At 55.0% G+C, this 19,412-nt stretch overlaps 7 protein-coding genes across 7 annotated transcripts; 4 read left to right on the forward strand and 3 right to left on the reverse strand.

Annotated features, from left to right (window-relative positions):
• Positions 1–79: 79 nt before the first annotated feature.
• Positions 80–2,583, forward strand: clxA (calnexin). The gene is made up of 5 exons (XM_025586649.1): positions 80–447; positions 513–795; positions 858–988; positions 1,046–1,699; positions 1,758–2,583. Exons 1-5 carry the CDS (start codon positions 322–324, stop codon positions 2,250–2,252), a joined length of 1,689 nt encoding a protein of 562 aa, XP_025441691.1. The 5' UTR covers positions 80–321; the 3' UTR covers positions 2,253–2,583.
• A 777-nt stretch (positions 2,584–3,360) lies between these two features.
• On the forward strand, positions 3,361–5,117 carry BO95DRAFT_364348 (CoA-acylating methylmalonate-semialdehyde dehydrogenase; the record flags this gene model as incomplete). The annotated part of the gene is made up of 3 exons (XM_025582655.1): positions 3,361–3,949; positions 4,004–4,641; positions 4,701–5,117. The coding sequence occupies 3 exons, from the start codon at positions 3,361–3,363 to the stop codon at positions 5,115–5,117; spliced, it is 1,644 nt and encodes a 547-aa protein (XP_025441692.1).
• Positions 5,118–5,404: 287 nt separating this feature from the next.
• On the reverse strand, positions 5,405–6,763 carry BO95DRAFT_443358 (uncharacterized protein). Its single transcript, XM_025586650.1, has 4 exons — positions 6,451–6,763; positions 6,335–6,376; positions 5,816–6,265; positions 5,405–5,723 (listed from the first exon to the last, which is right to left on the reverse strand). Exons 1-4 carry the CDS (start codon positions 6,502–6,504, stop codon positions 5,601–5,603), a joined length of 669 nt encoding a protein of 222 aa, XP_025441693.1. The 5' UTR covers positions 6,505–6,763; the 3' UTR covers positions 5,405–5,600.
• A 354-nt stretch (positions 6,764–7,117) lies between these two features.
• Positions 7,118–8,946, forward strand: BO95DRAFT_390411 (dynactin subunit 2). The gene is made up of 3 exons (XM_025583602.1): positions 7,118–7,205; positions 7,265–7,324; positions 7,393–8,946. Exons 1-3 carry the CDS (start codon positions 7,167–7,169, stop codon positions 8,761–8,763), a joined length of 1,470 nt encoding a protein of 489 aa, XP_025441694.1. The 5' UTR covers positions 7,118–7,166; the 3' UTR covers positions 8,764–8,946.
• Positions 8,947–14,034: 5,088 nt separating this feature from the next.
• On the reverse strand, positions 14,035–15,907 carry BO95DRAFT_390418 (putative DNA repair protein Rad1; the record flags this gene model as incomplete). Its single annotated transcript, XM_025583603.1, has 5 exons — positions 15,688–15,907; positions 15,595–15,624; positions 15,473–15,527; positions 15,376–15,415; positions 14,035–15,186 (listed from the first exon to the last, which is right to left on the reverse strand). Coding segments are annotated over exons 1-5 (1,380 nt in total), but the record flags the coding sequence as incomplete, so codon positions are not given.
• A 136-nt stretch (positions 15,908–16,043) lies between these two features.
• gcnE (histone acetyltransferase GCN5) lies at positions 16,044–17,826 on the forward strand. The gene is made up of 7 exons (XM_025586651.1): positions 16,044–16,139; positions 16,199–16,293; positions 16,362–16,418; positions 16,482–16,690; positions 16,752–16,866; positions 16,926–17,633; positions 17,702–17,826. Exons 1-7 carry the CDS (start codon positions 16,118–16,120, stop codon positions 17,720–17,722), a joined length of 1,227 nt encoding a protein of 408 aa, XP_025441696.1. The 5' UTR covers positions 16,044–16,117; the 3' UTR covers positions 17,723–17,826.
• On the reverse strand, positions 17,740–19,364 carry BO95DRAFT_443365 (uncharacterized protein). Its single transcript, XM_025586652.1, has 2 exons — positions 18,884–19,364; positions 17,740–18,798 (listed from the first exon to the last, which is right to left on the reverse strand). Exons 1-2 carry the CDS (start codon positions 19,140–19,142, stop codon positions 18,065–18,067), a joined length of 993 nt encoding a protein of 330 aa, XP_025441697.1. The 5' UTR covers positions 19,143–19,364; the 3' UTR covers positions 17,740–18,064.
• Positions 19,365–19,412: the final 48 nt, after the last annotated feature.

Consider the following 19,412-nt stretch of genomic DNA (forward strand, 5'->3'; position numbering starts at 1 on the left):
TCGGGCAGGCGGGACCTTACCCGCGGGCCCCAAAGAAGCAGCGGCCGCGGAAGAGAGAGGAAGAGGCCACCTGGAACTTCCCAGCTTCATGCAGCTTCTTATATAACCAACCTTCCAATTCCCCCATTCTCCCCCGTTCTTCTGTCTTCACATACCCTCCACCTCCCACCCTCCCCCATCCCTGCTTGTCGCCCCATTGTACCGCGACTTCTTTGAGATATTCTCTCCTACAGTCACCCGGCCCATCGAGGTTAATTCGCGGGTGCGCTCGTGTGTTTGTTTTCGTTGTTCTAGCCTCCAGAGCGCCAATCCCCATTCACAATGCGTTTCAATGCTGCCTTGACTTCCGCCCTGGTCTCCTCGGCCTCCATCATGGGCATGGCCCATGCTGACGAGACCGAGAAGAAGCCCGAGACCACCTCCATTGCGGAGAAGCCTACTTTCACCGTATGTTGAATCGTCGCCCGGTTCTTTCTGACCACAGTTGCATAATGCTGACTCCGCACCAATAGCCTACCACCCTCAAGGCTCCTTTCTTGGAGCAGTTCACCGATGACTGGGATAGCCGGTGGACTCCTTCCCACGCCAAGAAGGAGGACTCCAAGTCTGAGGAGGACTGGGCCTATGTTGGCGAATGGTCTGTCGAAGAGCCTACTGTGCTGAAGGGAATCGAGGGAGACAAGGGTCTCGTCGTTAAGAATGTTGCTGCCCACCACGCCATCTCCTCCAAGTTCCCCAAGAAGATCGACAACAAGGACAAGACCCTGGTTGTCCAGTATGAGGTCAAGCCGCAGAGTACGTCCTGTTCATCGCATATGTACGGCCAACTCGAAGGGTTGCTGACCATTCGCTTTTAGACTCCCTGGTTTGTGGTGGTGCCTACCTGAAGCTTCTCCAGGACAACAAGAAGCTCCAGTCTGAGGAGTTCTCCAACGCCTCTCCTTACGTTATCATGTTCGGTCCCGACAAGTGCGGTGCCACCAACAAGGTACATTGGCCTTCTGCAAACAATTGACGTGTGTAGCAGCAACTAATCATTTTCTAGGTGCACTTCATCTTCCGTCACAAGAACCCCAAGACCGGCGAGTACGAGGAGAAGCACCTGAAGGCTCCTCCCGCCGCTCGTACCAACAAGGTCACCTCCCTGTACACTCTGATTGTCCGCCCCGATCAGACTTTCTCCATTCTGATTGATGGTGAGGAGGCTAAGAGCGGTAACTTGCTCGAGGACTTCAGTCCTGCTGTCAACCCCGAGAAGGAGATTGATGATCCTAAGGACAAGAAGCCCTCCGACTGGGTCGACGAGTCCAAGATCGCTGACCCTGAGGCCACCAAGCCCGAGGATTGGGATGAGGACGCTCCTTACGAGATTGTTGATGAGGATGCCGAGAAGCCCGAGGATTGGCTGGAGGATGAGCCCACCAGCATTCCTGACCCCGAGGCCGAGAAGCCCGAGGACTGGGACGATGAGGAGGACGGCGACTGGGTTCCTCCCACTGTTCCCAACCCCAAGTGCCAGGAGGCTGCTGGCTGTGGTCCCTGGACTGCTCCCCTGATCAAGAACCCCGCCTACAAGGGCAAGTGGACTGCTCCTCTGGTCGACAACCCCGCCTACAAGGGTCCCTGGGCCCCCCGCAAGATTGCCAACCCCGCCTACTTCGAGGACAAGACTCCTTCCAACTTCGAGCCCATGGGCGCCGTAAGTTATCCCCCATCATCTCGGCTGTTGCGTGAACAACCTGACTAATTCCTGACAGATTGGTTTCGAAATCTGGACTATGCAGAACGACATTCTCTTTGACAACATCTACATTGGTCACTCCGAAGAAGATGCCGAGCAGCTCCGCAAGGAGACTTTTGATATCAAGCACCCCATCGAACTGGCTGAGGAGGAGGCCAACAAGCCCAAGCCGGAGGAGCAGATTGTCGAGCCCAGCGTCAGCTTCAAGGAGAACCCCGTGGCCCACGTCCGCGAGAAGGTTGATCGTTTCGTTGGCTTGGCCAAGCAGGACCCCATCGCTGCTGTGAAACAGGTTCCTGATGTTGCTGGTGGTCTCGCCGCCGTGCTTGTTACCATGGTGCTCCTGATCGTGGGTGCTGTCGGTGCTAGCAGCCCGGCTGCCGCTCCGGTTAAGAAGGGCAAGGAGGCTGCCAGCGCTGCCAAGGAGAAGGCTGCGGAGGCTGTTAGCTCTGCTACTAACACTGGCAAGGGCGGCGCCACCAAGCGCCAGACTCGCTCCTCTGCCGAGTAAACGGGCCTGCCTTGTTGACTCTGGGGAGAGATTAGAGATGACGCGGCCCAAAAGTGAGCATTCTGTGGGGAGGGACAGCTTCCGACCCAATATTTTGTTTTCTCTCGATTTCCATATTATACCTACCTGTTGCAGCGTTCAATCCACGATTTGTTCTTTTATTCCAAATATGTTGGTTGGCACGGCCAGAAGAAAGGCTGCTCCTGCTCCTGTCTGTGATGCGATATGGACGCCACACTCGAAAGGCCTGCCTCGAATTGTTTTGAGACCTGTAAAGTAATTGATGAGTAACTGATGGAAGAACATCAATCATATGGTTTAAGATCGTCCCTAGCTTAGTAATTGAGTCTTCACCTTGGAGTATCTTCCTCCTGCGGTTGGAGTTGTGAGAAGTCTCAGAAATGAGAATCCGACAATTGCATCTGTCCGCGGAAAAGAGGTAATACTAAATCCACTAGATATTAACTTATAAGTGCAAACAAAGACTTCCGATCGGAACGTCCTGCCTAGTTTCAAGAACGATGAAAATCCCTTCTAGGTCATTGTAGTATACCTGCCAGGAGGAGCGGATGGATGAATTGAGAGATGATCGGGACCGGATACCTAGTACCTACCTAGTACTCCTGTAGAGATGACCAGATTGGCAAGTAGTTCCGTGGGGCATGATGATTGGTGGTCAACGCCGAGGAAGGGCGATAACCGCATTCATTATCAGTGATTGTTGTGATCCAGTGACTTAGTGACGGAGCCTCGGCGGCCAGGAACGGAGGGCCAAACCTGGGGAAACTTACTCCAACTTCTTATTAAGTAGTAGCTATCCCTCCGAGTCCCTCCTGCAGCTTCCCCCCCCTCCTTCTCCTCACGCGCTGAGCTGTCACAACGTCTGTGCTGTCAACAACCTAGTACTTCTCTATAAATCAGACCCCCAGTCACTCTTAATTTCTCTTCTTCCCTTTTTCCCATGATGGCCGCCCATCGCTCTCTTGCCCGCTCTCTCCCCACTCTCCGCGCTGCTGCCCCCCGCACGGCCCTCACCGTCCCCAGATTATCCGCCACCAGAACGTCTGCAGCTTTAGCTTCACGATCCAGACATCTCTCTACCGCTATCATGGCTCCCTCTTCTCTCCTGGCATCTTCATCCCCTTCTACCACTCGCAGTCTGCATGCCACAGCCCAGCAACGCACCCCCGCAACCACCTCCGCGGCCTCCACCGCCACCGACTATCCTACCGATCACAGCCCTGTTTCGAACCCCATCGATACTACCAACTTTCTGGACAACGAGTTTGTACAATCTAAGGCAACCACCTGGATTGACTTGCATGATCCAGCCACCAACAACCTCATCACTCGTGTGCCTCAGAGTACCGATGCGGAGCTGAAGGCTGCCGTTGAGTCCGCCCAAAAGGCCTTTCCGGCCTGGCGCGCGACCAGCGTGATTGCCAAACAGCAGATCATGTTCAAGTTTGTTAGCCTGATCCGGGCTCACTGGGATCGCCTGGCTGCCTCGATCACCCTGGAGCAGGGCAAGACCTTTGCCGATGCCAAGGGCGACGTTCTCCGTGGTCTTCAAGTGGCTGAAACCGCCTGTGGCATCACCACCCAATTGACAGGCGAGGTGCTCGAAGTCGCCAAGGATATGGAGACTCGAAGCTACCGCGAGCCTCTGGGTGTTGTGGCCGCCATCTGTCCCTTCAGTTAGTATATTCCTCGACCGGCGGTATTTGCCGAGGCTAACCGCGGGTTCCCAGACTTCCCCGCAATGATTCCCCTCTGGTCGATCCCTGTCGCCACCATTACCGGTAATTGCTTGATTCTCAAGCCCTCCGAACGTGACCCCGGCGCAGCCATGATTCTGGCAGAGCTGGCTCGGGAAGCTGGTTTCCCACCCGGTGTGGTCAACATCGTGCATGGCTCCGCCAAGACGGTTGATTTCATCCTCGATGAACCTTCCATCAAGGCTATCAGCTTTGTTGGCGGTAACCGTGCCGGTGAGTACATCTATACCCGGGGTTCCGCAAATGGCAAGCGTGTCCAGGCGAATCTGGGTGCGAAGAACCATGCCGCGGTCTTGCCGGACTGCAACAAGAACCAAACCCTCAATGCTATTGTTGGCGCTGCCTTCGGTGCTGCTGGTCAGCGCTGCATGGCCCTGAGCACAGTGGTGATGGTCGGGGAAACCCAGGAATGGCTGCCCGAGATCGCTGAGCGGGCCAAGGCATTGAATGTCAATGGTGGTTTTGAAGAGGGTGCGGATCTTGGCCCGGTCATTAGCCCCCAGAGCAAGAAGCGCATCGAGGATCTGATTGCCAGCGCCGAGGAAGAGGGTGCCACTATCCTGTTGGATGGTCGTGGCTACAAGCCCGAGAAGTACCCCAACGGCAACTTTGTAAGTGGTCTCCGCAAGTGCTGCATTGAATCTTGACTCATGAAATCTCTCTTCTCTAGGTTGGACCTACTATCATCACCAACGTGACCCCTGAGATGAAGTGCTACACAGAGGAGATCTTCGGCCCTGTTCTGATCTGCTTGTCGGTGCCTACGCTCGATGACGCTATCGAGCTCATCAACAAGAACCCGTACGGTAACGGCGCGGCCGTCTTCACCCGCTCTGGCCCGACTGCCTCGCGCTTCCAGAAGGACATTGAGGCCGGCCAGGTCGGCATCAACGTGCCGATCCCTGTCCCGCTGCCCATGTTCTCTTTCACCGGTAACAAGAAGAGTATCGCCGGTGGCGGTGCCAACACCTTCTACGGCAAGCCTGGTTTGCAGTTCTACACTCAGCAGAAGACTGTGACTAGCCTGTGGCGCAGCGAGGATGCGATCAGCACCAAGGCCCATGTTGTGATGCCCACACACTCGTAAGGTCGATGGAAACAAGGGAAAACATTGAATAGAAATCAAAAATACCTTGAATGTTGCATCATGCCTCTATACGGTGTTAGCTTTCACGCTGGGTTGCTGAATTAGCCTTGTTAAAATCATTGTTCTTCAAATTGAATCTCCGAGGAAGGAGTGTTATACCTGCATCTTAACGGCGGCTCGTGAACAAATTGCTGAGGATGAAGGCGTCTGTGTACTGTAATTTGAGACTCATTTCAGTGAACCGTGTCGATTAGATCGAACAAGTGCATGCATCAAGTTTTGTATCAATAAGATTCAATTAGGTCTATTCTGAACAGCTTCGCGAGGAAAACCGGCCAGTCTGGTCTCGGACACTGAACGAGCGGGACGTAATAATACTTTACAGTAGACCTGCCACATAAAGATGATAGGCACAGAGCACTCCTATCGAACATTCTCCCGCCCAATCCTCAGTACAACCCACTCCTTGTTGGCTGATAGAAATTACTCCTTCTTCGGGCCAGCATAACTATACACGAACCTGGCCATCTCGACGTGCTTATCCTTTGCAACAACTACACGACGGGTGTAGTAGCGTTGCCCATCGATCACCTCAAAGCCCCAGATCTACCAGCACTTCAGTCAGCGTATGCATCGATACGAGATATGCTCCGCCACCATCAATACTGATTAGTGAACGAGGGAGAGAGAACACGAACCTGCTCTGCCGTCCATCCGTTGTCCAGACTCTCCACAAAGCTCTGGAACCACAGACCCTCGCCCTCGCCGAATTCCTGGCCCAGATCCTCAACCACGAATCCGTCCGCCGGCTTCCCGTCCGCCAGGATCTCCCCGTTGAGGAACTGGGCCACCTTGGGATCCTCGCTCTTGATCAGGAACGCGAAGTTGGGACGGGCTTTGCCATCGCTGCTGCTGCTCCCGCGGATGAACCGCGATTGGCCCTCCACATGGCCGAAGATGTGGTCGGTGTGTTCGCGCTTCTTGCCGTCGCTGATGCGGTTCTCACTGGTTCCCTTGATGCCACCCGTCAAGGTCTGGTCGATCTTGATGTGGATGATGGTAGAGTCCTCCGGGTCCGGGTGGGTGTCGATGTGGAGGGTGATGGTGGCGAGGTTGAGGGCTTTACGAGTGAGCCAGCTCATTCCTTGCTGCGTAGGGACTTGTCAGTCTTGGGGAGAGCTGAAGATACCGAGGTAGAAGTGAGGGGATGTGTATACCAGTGACAGGATTGCGTCTGTAGGGTTGGACAGGGTTTTGTTCTGTAGGTGGTTTTATCAGTTACGGAACTTTTCATTTGGTTGGTGATGAAGCATCATGTCATTATCCAGCGTACCATTGTCCACTCTCCGCTGAGATTCTTGATGGTGACTTCTGCGGGGGCGGCCATTTTCGGTGCTGAGGGGTAAGAATTTCACGCAAAATGAGGATAGGTTTTAAGATATGCTAGCGAGGAGTAAGGATAGAGAAGAGGAGAAGAATTGATATATTTCCAGTAGAGGGATAAGCGAGAGGGACAGTGCAGGATTGAAGGAGCAAGTTGACGGGTGGGACAAGGACGCTTTAAAGGGTACTACTGTACATCTCGGTAACTGGTAGGTAGTGCTGAAGAGGGTCAATCGGCCCCTTCATGTGATCGTCGCTTCCCTCTACTGCAGCCTCGTTCAATGCCATTTCTCTCGATTAAATCAAAATGGGGCAATTGCGGCCGAGGTTGGCTTGAGGAAACTCCGGTCTGGAAAACATGTGTTGCGGAGTAATTCTAACCGCCGCGCCGCCGAAGACGCTCTGATCACCCTTGCCTTTGATAGTCAATAATGTCATGATTATTGTTTCTATTGTTATTGTTGTTGTTGCTGTATGTACTGTAATTTACTGTATAGTAGTGTATCGTAGTTCCGGACTGTATGTATGGTTCCTTCGTAATGTGTTTACCCGCCCCTGGCACGTGAACAAACATTCCCCTTCACTTCCTCTTGAGGATCACTTCATCTCCAGCCCTTCCCCGCAACAGTAGATCAATTTTCGCACTCAATCACATAGCTGGACGCCATGTCTTTCAACCGGAAATACGCCGGTCTTCCTGACCTGGTCAGCACATCTCCATTGCCAGTAGTCCGGCCGGACTAAGATCTAACAACGACGTGCAGGATCTCGCTCCCGATATCTACGAGACTCCCGATCTGACCGACGGAGCTTCTACTATCCCGGTTCGCTGCCATGTCTATCGTCCGCGCGCGGGTGTCCTTCCCCATTCTGACAGCTTATCGGCGAACAGACCACAACTCTTCGCACCGCCTCCAACGTAGACGACGACGCTGGCGACAACTCTGATATCGATCGCCAAGGCATCAACGCCGACGAGGCGCGCGCCCACTTCCTCGGTGCCACCGTCGACGCCCGCGAAGCCAATTTCTCAGACAGCATAGCCGCGAAACGCAAAGCATACAGAAGCAAGAGCCGTCGGCGACGGAGACATGATCTTGGAGCCGACGAACTCGATGATCTCAGCGACAGTGAAGACGAAAGTGTGGAGCGCAAGCTGGCTCGTCTGCGCCGCGAAGTCGAGGAAATGAAAGATCAGTTGGCAACACAACAATCTAGTGCTGAGTCTGCGGAGACAGCCGCTCTGAGCAAGCCTGGAACAGATGGAACAGATGGTGTGCTGGAACTGAGTCGCGCATTGGACAATCTCTACGCATCCTCGCGCAGTGGCCCCTCCGGCTCCCACTCGGCCGCAGCTGTCCTGTCGCAAAAGCTCGCCTCCACCTCCACTCCAGATTCCCCGGTCAGCAACCCCGCTCAGCTGGACGATCGTAAGCCCACCAACAATCGCCCACAAACACCCCCGTCCCCGTCCGCGACCGGCGGTGGAGTCCTCGCCCATGCGGCCTCTTTCGATGGGCGACTGGCTCTCATTGAAGCGGCCATGGGAATCTCCAGCTCCTCGAATCCCTTTGTCAACGATGGCATCTCTGAACCGGACCTCCAACCGGTTCTTCCTGCGCTCGACCACCTCACCTCTCGCCTCGCCACGCTGATGAACCTCCTCGTCGGCCCGAACCCCGTCTCCGCCTTCCCAAGCATGGGCTCAGCTGCCCCCGCCACGACCGTCACCACGCCTCATCTCGAGTCCCTATCCAGCCGCGTGCGCAAACTAACCGCCGACACGGAGGCCCTGGCCGCCGCCCGTAAGCGCGCCGTCGACGCCGCCAAAGCGGCCCAAAACGCCCGTATCTCCTCCACAGCTCTCGAGCCCTCCGACATGTCGGTCTCATCTTCGTCCGCCACGGAAGTCGATCCCGCCGCCACTCAGCGTGACGAGCAAGCCACCAAAATCCAGGCCCTCTATGCTACCCTCCCCACCATCCAGTCTCTCCACCCGATTCTCCCCAGCGTCCTCGAACGACTGCGCTCACTGCGCGCCATCCACGCGGGGGCCGCCCACGCCTCGGAGTCGTTGGATGTGCTGGAAAAGCGACAAGCCGATATGGCTCGGGAGATTGAGCAGTGGCGCGAGGGGCTTCGGGTAGTAGAGGAGAAGATGAAGCAGGGCGAGGCGGCGCTGAAGAATAATATTGAGACCGTGGAGCCGTGGGTCAGGGATTTGGAGAGTCGGCTTGACAGGTTAGGAGTCAGTGGGATGTAGATGGTACAGCATGTAAAGCAAGATAAGGATGGACTCGAGTTTACGAAGGTGACCCGGCAAGTGCAGGCCATGAGTTGTCGGGCGTATTGTTTGGTTTATGTTAAGCGGAAGAAGACATTCAGGTTTATGATAAGAATGTACATACACTAATACCATTACTTGCAAATGCCAGGGAAAATGTACATGAGATCTCCAGTGATAAGCCCAGAGGCATATGAGTCGATTGTTTATTATCCTTAAGCGAGGTTCTTCTCAACTTGTGATTCTGAATATACAGTAGATCAAATGTATCTGCCTCACTGATGGATTCTAATTTTGCATAAAGCTGAACCCCTCTTATAATGGGACTTCAAGTTCTTCCATACATAAGCGTCATGACTACCTGAGTAAGTAGTAACTCAAATCCCCAATGGCCGCCTAGACCGATGCCTGCGCACGTGACCGCGCGCCGTCTTCCCCGCGTCCGCCGACGCGCTCGCTTTTCTTATCAAAGGATGGGCTGGCTGGGTCCGGGCTCGATGACGGGAACCCGGCGTACTTGCCAGTGAAAGTGGTTCAACAACTTGATGCGACCAGGCTGCTTGACGGCCCTCTCTGAGACAGCCTCAAGATGTAAGTTCTAACTTTCGAAGAACCTTGCAAGCTTCGCACTTGGTGTATGGATTGTAACTAACCCCGAGTCTATCTGTCTGCAGGTGTAAGTGAAGTGAAGTTGGAAGTGCCGCGGAGCTAGATCTGGAAGCAAGAAGTCTCCGACGCTGACTTCTGCACAGCGAAGATAGATAAGCTTTCGATTTTGGGGTAGGTTTTGTGCTCTTGTCCGGCTTCGGTGTCTTGTTCGCAGGTCACTTTTTTTTTCGACCTTTTTGTTTGGGCTGTTAACTGACTGGATGTTTCTTTGCCTTGATAAGTGTCCGCTCGTTCGACAATACCCGCAGCGAGACTATCCAGTTTCACACGCCGCTTACGTTGATTGTCGGGTATAATGGATCGGGAAAGACGGTATTGCATTTTTCTGTCCAAGGGATTATGGGTTGTTAGGCTGATGTGATGAAAGACGATTATTGAATGTCTCAAGTATGCGACTACCGGTGATCTTCCGCCGAATAGCAAGGGTGGTGCATTCATCCATGATCCGAAGGTACGGGTTTCTAGAATGGACTAGTTGTACGAGAGGGCGACTGCTGACGATAGGGTCAGTTATGCGGCGAAAAGGAGGTGCTGGCGCAGGTCAAGCTGTCCTTCAAAGCGACCTCGGGCGCCAAGATGGTGGCGACGCGGAGTCTCCAGCTGACGGTGAAGAAGACGACGCGGCAGCAGAAGACGCTGGAGGGCCAGCTCCTGATGGTCAAGGACGGCGAGCGGACGGCCATCTCGTCGCGGGTGGCCGAGCTGGACCAGATCCTGCCGCAGTACCTGGGCGTGTCGAGGGCGATCCTCGACTCGGTCATCTTCTGCCACCAGGACGAGAGCCTGTGGCCCATGAGCGAGCCGTCGGTGCTCAAGAAGAAGTTCGACGAGATCTTCGAGGCGATGAAGTACACCAAGGCGATCGACAACATCAAGCAGCTCCGCAAGAAGCAGAACGAGGAGCTGGCCAAGTACAAGATCATGGAGCAGCACGCCAAGGAGGACAAGGAGAAGGCCGACCGCGCCGAGAAGCGCTCCATCAAGCTGCAGGACGAGATCGAGGCCCTGCGCGCCGAGACCCAGCAGCTCTCCCAGGAGATGCGCCGCGTCGCCGACCTGGCGGACAAGGCCTGGAAGGAGTCCGAGAGCTACTCCCAGATCCTGGGCGCGCTGGAGGGCAAGCGCATCGAGGCGAAGAGCATCCAGACGACGCTCGATAACCTGCAAAGACATCTGGTGGAGCTCGACGATTCGGATGAGTGGCTGGAGGCGAATCTGGAGCAGTTCGAGACCAAGCAACTGCAGTACCAGCAGCAGGAGGAATCGCAGAAGGAGAACTACATGGAGATCAAGGAGCAGATCGAGAAAGCACGGCAGAAGCTTGGTCTCAAGCAGGCCGAGTACGGGAAGTTCGAGAACGACAAGGCGAACTTCGAGCGCCAGGTCGAGAGGCGACAGCGCATGACCAGAGAGATTGCGCGGAGCCACAGCATCCGCGGGTTCGATAACGTGGCGGACCAGGCGGATGTCGACGAGTTCATGCGGAGAATTAGGAAGATCCTCAAAGAGCAGAACCAGGTACTGGAGCGAGTCAAGCGGGAGGCACAGAGCGAGCTGCGTGAGGCGCAAAGCTCCCTGAATCAGCTTGGACAACGCAAATCGGCACTGCAGGAAAGTAAGATCGCGGCCAAGCGACAGATGGCTTTGAACGACCGAGATGCGGCTTCCTATCAAGCAAAACTCAATGAGATCAATGTCGATGAGGGCGTGCAGGCTGCGCTGGAGACGAACATTGAAGACATCAATTCTCGCTTGGGTCAGGCCAAGGAACGCTCACGATCCGCTTCGTGGGATAAAGAGATCCAGAACATCAACTCGGAGATTCGCAGTCTCGAGGACGAAAGCTCCCGCCTGAACACCGAACTCATCGAGGCCACTAAGAAGGCTGGTGATCTCGCCCGGTTGGACCACCTTAAGAAGGAACTGAAGGAAAGGGAGCGCAGTCTGGAAACCATGAAAGGGGCTCATGGCGAACGACTCTCCAAATATGTCAAACCCACTTGGAGCGCCGAAACCCTGGAGCAAGACTTCAACCATGTTCTAGAAGAAGAGTCAAGACACGTCTCGAAGGCGGAGCGTGAACGCGACGGCGTCAGCCGCGAGCTGGAACAAGTAGAGTTCAAGCTGAAAGAAGCGAAGAAAGCCTTGTGTCAGCGGCAGAAAGAACTCAAGGAGAGCGTCACAGAAATCCGTGAAGCCATTGGCGAAGAACCCGAGGAATATCTTGAGATCGTCAAAGAGCGGCAGATCCAGCTTGATCTTGCGCGGAAAGATACGGAGCAGTTTGCTGGCATCAGCACGTACATGAAAGACTGTCTTGCCACGGCGAAGTCAACGAAAGTTTGCCGGCTGTGCCAGCGAGGATTCGAAGCAGACAGACAATTGCAGATCTTCATCAATAAACTTGAGGGCTTGGTCAAGCGAAACCAACGTAATGCTGAAGACGAGGATATCCGACAATTGGAAGAAGACCTCAACACTGCGCGAGAAGCTATCACGGCCTACAACACGTGGACTCGACTGAAGGAAACTGAAATCCCGAGTCTGGAGAAGGAAGAGGAGCAATATGTTCTCCAACAGGACAAGCTCCTCAATCAACTGGAGGAACACGATCAGATGCTTAGCGAGAAGACCGAGAAGAAGAAAGAGGTCGAAGCACTTTCCAAAACCGTCAGCACTATCGTCAAGTATGACAGCGAAATCAGGTCTATCCGCTCTCAGATACAAGAACTCTCTTCAAAGCAAGATGACAACACTGGTTCACGCACCCTGGAGGATATTCAGGAAGAAATTGCTGGGATTGGCGAGCGGTCCCGCGCTCTGAAAAAGACATTGTCAAAAGTCACCCATGATAAGGAGCAGGCGTTAGCGGAGATCAACAATCTGGAATTGCAGCTCAGAGATGCTAAGAGCAACCTAGATAACGCCAAGTTCCAGCTCGAACGGAAGGCAGATCTTCTCACTCGCCTGGCAGAGTTCAAGAACCTCAACAATGAACAGCGTGCCGCGATCGCGAAGGCGGACAAGGACATTGAGGAACTCACTCCTGAACTACTCAAGATCCAAGCCCAAGTCGATGACATCAGTCAACGCGCCGAGGCTCGCGAAAGGGAATTGCAGCAAGGAATTTCCCAACTGTCCGATAGCGTACACCAGCTGGAAATCGCAAACGAGGAGATAGAAGCCTATAACGAGCGAGGAGGTCCCACTCAGCTCGAGCGAAGCAAACGAGAACTCCAAGCCATCGAGAACGAGATCAGCGAGCTTGAATACGAACAGGCCACGATCACGAAAGAGATCAACCGAATCTCAGCCCAGCTCAAAGACAGCGAAAATACCAAGCGCCAATACGCCGACAACCTGACGTACCGCCAGGCGACCCGGGCCCTGGACAAAGTCAATGCGGAGATCGAGCAACTCGCCGCGCAGAACGCCGAGGTCGACCGCAGCCGCTTCAAGGAGGAATCGGAGCGCCGCACGCGCGAGCACAACGCCCTGGCCGCCAAGCAAGCGAGCAAGATGGGCGAGATGAAGTCCAAGGACGACCAGCTGATGCAGCTGCTCGCCGACTGGGACACGGACTACAAGAACGCAGCGAGCAAGTACAAGGAGGCGCACATCAAGGTGGAGACGACGCGCGCGGCGGTCGACGACCTGGCGCGCTACGGCGGCGCCCTCGACAAGGCCATCATGAAGTACCACGGCCTGAAGATGGAGGAGATCAACGCCATCGTCGGCGAGCTCTGGCAGAAGACCTACCGCGGCACGGACGTCGACACCATCCTCATCCGCTCCGACAACGAGAACGCCAAGGGCAACCGCTCGTACAACTACCGCGTCTGCATGGTCAAGCAGGGCGCCGAGATGGACATGCGCGGCCGCTGCAGCGCCGGCCAGAAGGTGCTGGCCAGCATCATCATCCGCCTCGCCCTGGCCGAGTGCTTCGGCGTCAACTGCGGCCTCATCGCCCTCGACGAGCCCACCACCAATCTCGACCGCGACAACATCCGCTCGCTGGCCGAGTCCCTCCACGACATCATCCGCACGCGCCAGCAGCAGGCCAACTTCCAGCTGATCGTCATCACCCACGACGAAGAGTTCCTGCGTCACATGCAGTGCGGCGATTTCAGCGATTACTATTACCGGGTTTCACGGAACGAGCGCCAGAAGTCCATCATTGAGCGCCAGTCGATCGCTGAGGTATGCTGCAATGCCCATCCATGGTACGACGATTCAATGCTAACGGGTGTCTGCAGGTTATGTGATTGTGACTTTATGTCGCTGGCTGCCTGCGGGCCGATTCGAGGCTCTTATGCATGGCGTGGTTTTTACGAGGATAGGGGATGTTCATCCTATCAAGGATCAAAAGTGGTACAGTCCACATTAGCCTACTTCATGTACTGTACATCATGCACAAATATCAGCAGAAAGCATACGCCGGCGTTTAGGGGGGGGGGAAACTGCAGTTCAACTACATTATTAGTATCTCCTTCACACTATCCTGTCGTTCAAGACCGCTAGATAAAGACACAAGCTACAATGGGGAAAACGACTCATTTCTAAACTCTAAAGGACCTCTGCGTCATCATCCAACAACGGCACGAACCGGAAGTCTACGAAACTGACCACAGGCGCCAAACCCCCTCTAGCCGACAACCTCGCCCCACTGGTGCCAGCATGGACATCGGACTCGATCATGAACTGCAAGCTCAGCACCCCCTGCCGATCGCCCCGGATACTGACCTTATTCGCCACGGCCATCGCGCGGCTCGCTTTCTGGATCGCCTTGAACCTGTAATCCTGTCGGATGTGCTGCGACCCCCCCGACGATGACGAGGAGGGCGGACTGACCAGAAATGTCTCGGTGACAGTCGGGGCGAGGCGGGCTCGTTTCGCGCGGGAGGCACCCTCATCATTATCCTCACGGGGAGCGGCACCGGATGCGGTGGGGGGCTGATTCTCGACGGAGAACTCGACGGAGGACTCGCTGAACGAGCCGCCGGCGCCGGCCAACGCGAGGAACGGCTCGTGGGTCGCGGAGGCCGAGATTTTGAGGACGGTCGGGTCCGTGGCTGCCAGCTCGGTGATGGCGTTGTGGAGCCAGGCCGATCGCATGATGATCTTCATAATGATCGCGTCGCGTTGCAAGGGGATCTCGATCTCGCCACCTTCGGGCTCGTATGTGGTTAATTCGCAGGTGGTCTGGATGCCGGTCTCGGTGAGCGTGACGCTCAAGGGGCTGCCTTCTGTGGCGTAGCGGAGGGTGCACGAGCGGTCGAGGAGGAGGGCTGGCGTGGTGAAGGCGCTGTGGGAAGGGGCCGGTTGCACGCTGCCGGCGCGGGAGGAGCCGCTGCCGCCGGATGTGGAGTTGTCGTTGATGCCGAGGATCTTGAGCGTTTCGAGAAGGGCGGTGAGCGAGACTTCGAAGCACGGGTAGTAGGAGGTTGGGTCGTCGGTGGAGGGGGGCCCGGTGTCATCATGGTTGCTATGCTCGTCGGTGGGGGTGCGAGCTGCGGCTGGTGGTGGATTGAAGGTGTAACTGGTGAAGAGGGCCTTGTCGAGGAATGCAAGCCCCTGCACCGTTCGGGTTTCTTCCACGGAGAAGCGGATGCCGTCGGGCGTGAGTTGCACGGTGGCCTTGGGCGCGAATCCGATGCATTGGAGGAGGGTGTAGAGGTGGTGGGCGTTGCTGGAGACCGCGGTGAAGATGGGTTCCACGTCCGCCATGGTTTTCTGGCTCGGACTGAGCGTGGCGGCAGCGGTACGATGCGTGTGGAATAGGTTATATGAGGATTGCAATGAGGGAGGGAGAGAGAGAGAGAGAGAAACAAAGGTGGTGTAGATATATGCTTCGTTTTTTTGGTTTTCAACTTTCCAGGATATGGTACATGGGTATCAGAGGAGGTAACTGGAACTTTAAACGTAAACTCCAACGGCACAGATCATATAGACGGCTCCGAAGCTGTTCCACGGACGTTAGTCATGGCCGATTTGGTGGGACCGCGGGCGTGTTTCTTACCCAAACGCCAGCGATGCTGGGACGCCGAACAGGGCAATGCTGGTGAATGAACGGTCTGGTCAATCGGTAAGCACATGGCGAGAATAAGGTCAAATTCGAATCTTAATGGGTCGGTCACTGACTCAATCCAAAGAGACCAGTAAGTATGAAGGCTAGTGGGTTGAAAGGTCAGTAACCGGACAGTATAATAGCGACAAGAGGCAGGTTGAGCTCACCAGCAAGCAGGAGACTAAAGCCGACGAAGAACTGGCTATCTTTCGCGATAAGGGGAGAATAAGGGCTCGCAGAAGCTGCCTCCCAGACTTGGTTCAGAGACATTGAGGCGTGACGAACAAGAACAATTTGGTAGAGAAAGGCTTTGTTAGGCAAGAGAAACGCTTCACAAAATGAAACAGAAGAGAAGATTGCTTTGATATAAAGTCCTAGCAACGTAACTAGTTCGCTGTTGTCGTAATCATCGAAATGGTTATCTGGCTTAACTGCGCCGGATCAATATAGTTCCAGACCGTTTCCCCCCCCCCCCGTATCGGCAGCAGGTGGAGAGGCCGAGAGGGACGCCCGCGCGCTATTTGCCTCAGCTCCACGTCAAGTCAGTCAGTCGCTCGTTCAGAATCTCCCTTCCTGAAAACAGTCGCAATTCACATTATGCCCGCACTTACATCAGAGAGTGAGTTGAAGCTCGCGGTCAGGCAGCTGGAATCGTTACTAAATTAGGTTGAGGTCCAGGTACCAAGCGGAAAGCTTCGGAGGAGGCCCTTTCCCCAGATTCGCAGCAACGGAGCAAGAAAGCGCGCACCGATTCTCCGGGGGAGGAGCTTAAGGTGGGCATATCAAAACTGGAATGTTAGGGTGATGATTGGAACACTGTACTAATCTCTTCGGCGTTCAGACAGAAGATGAACCCCTCGATAAGCCGCCCATGAGGATTGTCCCGTTCCCGGAGAAGGTAAGCTTGCGCAGCACCTCCGCCCCGGCTATGGATGAGACTAACAACTCCAACTCATAACAGCCGGCCGTACTCGAAGAGCGTCGTGGTGAGATTGAGTTTCGTGTGGTCAACAACGATGGCTCGCGCGACAGTTTCGTCGTCCTCACCGGCCTCAAGTGTATCTTCCAGAAACAACTCCCCAAAATGCCCAAGGACTATATCGCGCGCTTAGTCTACGACCGGTCGCATCTGTCTATCGCAATCGTCAAGCATCCCCTGGAAGTGGTCGGGTGCGTATATGTGTGATGGGAAGGTAACTGGGGTATTGGGCTGGGCTAATGGGGCATACAGAGGCATCACATACCGTCCGTTCAACAGTCGCCGCTTTGCCGAGATCGTCTTCTGTGCCATCTCTTCTGACCAGCAAGTCAAAGGATATGGTGCGCATCTCATGTCCCATTTGAAGGTCAGCATGCAAGCTTCCTGGTGGGGGAAGACAGCTATTGACGAGTTTTTTTTATACAGGATTACGTCAAGGCGACATCGGACATCATGCATTTTTTAACCTACGCTGATAACTACGCTATCGGATACTTCAAGAAGCAGGGTTTCACTAAAGAAATCACGCTGGATAAGTCTGTCTGGATGGGATACATCAAGGATTACGAGGGAGGAACAATCATGCAGTGTACCATGCTGCCCACGATACGCTATCTCGAGGTTGGCCGCATGCTTCTCAAACAGAAGGAGGCGGTCCATGCGAAGATCCGGGCGTTCAGTCGGTCACACATCATCCATGCGCCCCCCAAGGAGTGGAAGAACGGAGCATGCAAGATCGATCCCTTGCTGATCCCAGCTATCAAAGAGTCGGGATGGTCGCCCGATATGGACGAGTTGGCCCGCCAGCCCCGCCACGGGCCGAACTACAATCAACTTCTGCATCTGCTCAATGACATGCAGAACCACAGTGCCGCGTGGCCGTTCACACAACCGGTCAACCGAGACGAAGTGCCGGATTACTATGAAGTCATCAAAGAACCCATGGACCTGTCGACGATGGAGGAGAAACACGAGAAGGATATGTACCCGACGCCGCAAGACTTCATCAAGGATGCCATGTTGATCTTCGACAACTGCCGAAGGTACAACAACGAGAACACGCCGTATGCCAAGAGTGCCAACAAGCTGGAGAAGTTCATGTGGCAGCAGATACGAAACATTCCGGAGTGGTCGGTAAGTACTAGTCTCCTTCCCTGGATCTTGCATGGGCTACGGACACTCGGGCGCTGACATCCCTCTAGCATTTGGCCGAGAATCACTGAACAGGTGGTTGTGTAGTCTTTTGGTGCGTAGGCGTTGCTAATTGGCGTTTGGTTCTGTGTGTGTGTGTGATGAACGAATACCCAAAGTTATGAGAACATGGAGCGTTGCTTTCTCTTGCACTTTTCTTCTTGTTCTTCTGGTTGAACGTGGACATAATTCACAGTAGGGATAGTCTAATAAACCTTGATGGCCCCGTCGCTGTGTTTCTGTGTCTTGCGAATAGGATGGTCATATTCATGCAATATGATGGTATCGATGCGTAAGCAGGGCGAGATCAAAAAGTACTTTCGAACCCTTTCATTTCGACCCAACACATACCTCTCGTGCTAGAAAGAAAGCACCTACGACTTCTTCCCCAAGATCCGCTTTGGATGTCGGGCCCCGGCCACTCCTGACCCCGCCGCTCTCCCGAAGCCGGACCCTTCGTCAATGTCCATCCTTGACCCCCCTAAAGCCTGAATACTATCGTAGTCATTGCCATGTTCCCAATACCCGTCATCATCATCCAGTTCGTCCGCACTAAACTCGCGCTTGTTGCCGCCGAGGCCGCCACCTCGGAAGGCCTGCTGCTGCTGGCTCCAGTGTTTCCGCGCCCCGCCGGCCGCGCTTCCCTCGCCTCCACCGGCAGCACTAGCGGCCTCCGCCCGGTACGCGGCCAGCGTCTGCTCAAAGATCAGGTTACGCTCGTGCTCCTTGGCCCGCCGCTTCGCCGACTCAGATTTGATCTTGGCGATCTCGGCCTCGATGTCGCTGATGACGTCGCCGCAGCGCGTCTCCCATTGCGTAAGGATGGTGATCATGCTGGAGAGCGACTGAGGCTTGACGTCGCGGAGCGGGGCGATGGCGGTGACGTTGACGGCCGGAGGGGTCGAGGCCGGCGAGAGGCGGGCGGTGATCAGGGAGGAGTAGATGGCGGTTGTGACGAGGGATTCGAGGTCGGCGGGGGCGGTGATGGAGAGAGCGCCCATGAGGGCGGTGTAGGTGAGGGGTTGGATGGTGGAGGAGAGGGTGAGGAGGGTGAGGAGGCGGAGTTTGAGAGTCTGGGCCGGGCTGAGAGCGGGCAGGTTGGGTGTTTCTGTGAGAGTGATTGAGTGTGCTGAGCATTGTGTTTGCGTTGTGTTGCCACGGTTTGGGAAGGAGATATGTTAGAGAAAACTCACCTTGGTAGTCTTGCCATGTGCCCCAGGCGAAGATCTCGAGCAACGTCAGGTAGCTCTGGTATTCTGCAGGGGTGTCCGGGGAGCGGAGGGCTTGGACGGCCGCGGTCTCCAGGAGCTCTGCGAAGACGAACGTATGTGGGTTGGAGGTTACATTTGTGATGATATTGGCGACAAAGCGCGGAGAGTTGGCGCTGGACGAATTGGCAAGAGCGATGAACGGCTGGAGAGCCTCGATGGCCCGGGTGTGGATTTGGTCCATGCTTGCTGTCTGTCGGCCACCTGGAATACGATGGCTCGATATCACACTCGTTCGATTGCCTTGGCTGTCTAGGCCGGTTGTGATGAATTCAAGAAGCTGAAGGTAAGCCTCAGATGGTTGCGTCTGCAGTTTCTGCAAGCGCTGATAAGCAGTTAGAGTGGAAAATCAGCTCGGAGGTGCCGGTAATTGTCGGCGGTCGGTGGGATGAATCGTTGAATCGATGACCGATGCTGGGATGGATGTTATGGCGGTGTTTGCCTGCGATGCAAA

This window comes from Aspergillus brunneoviolaceus (genome assembly GCF_003184695.1).
Source record: "Aspergillus brunneoviolaceus CBS 621.78 unplaced genomic scaffold BO95scaffold_38, whole genome shotgun sequence".
In the NCBI taxonomy this organism is placed as follows: Eukaryota; Fungi; Ascomycota; class Eurotiomycetes; order Eurotiales; family Aspergillaceae; genus Aspergillus; species Aspergillus brunneoviolaceus.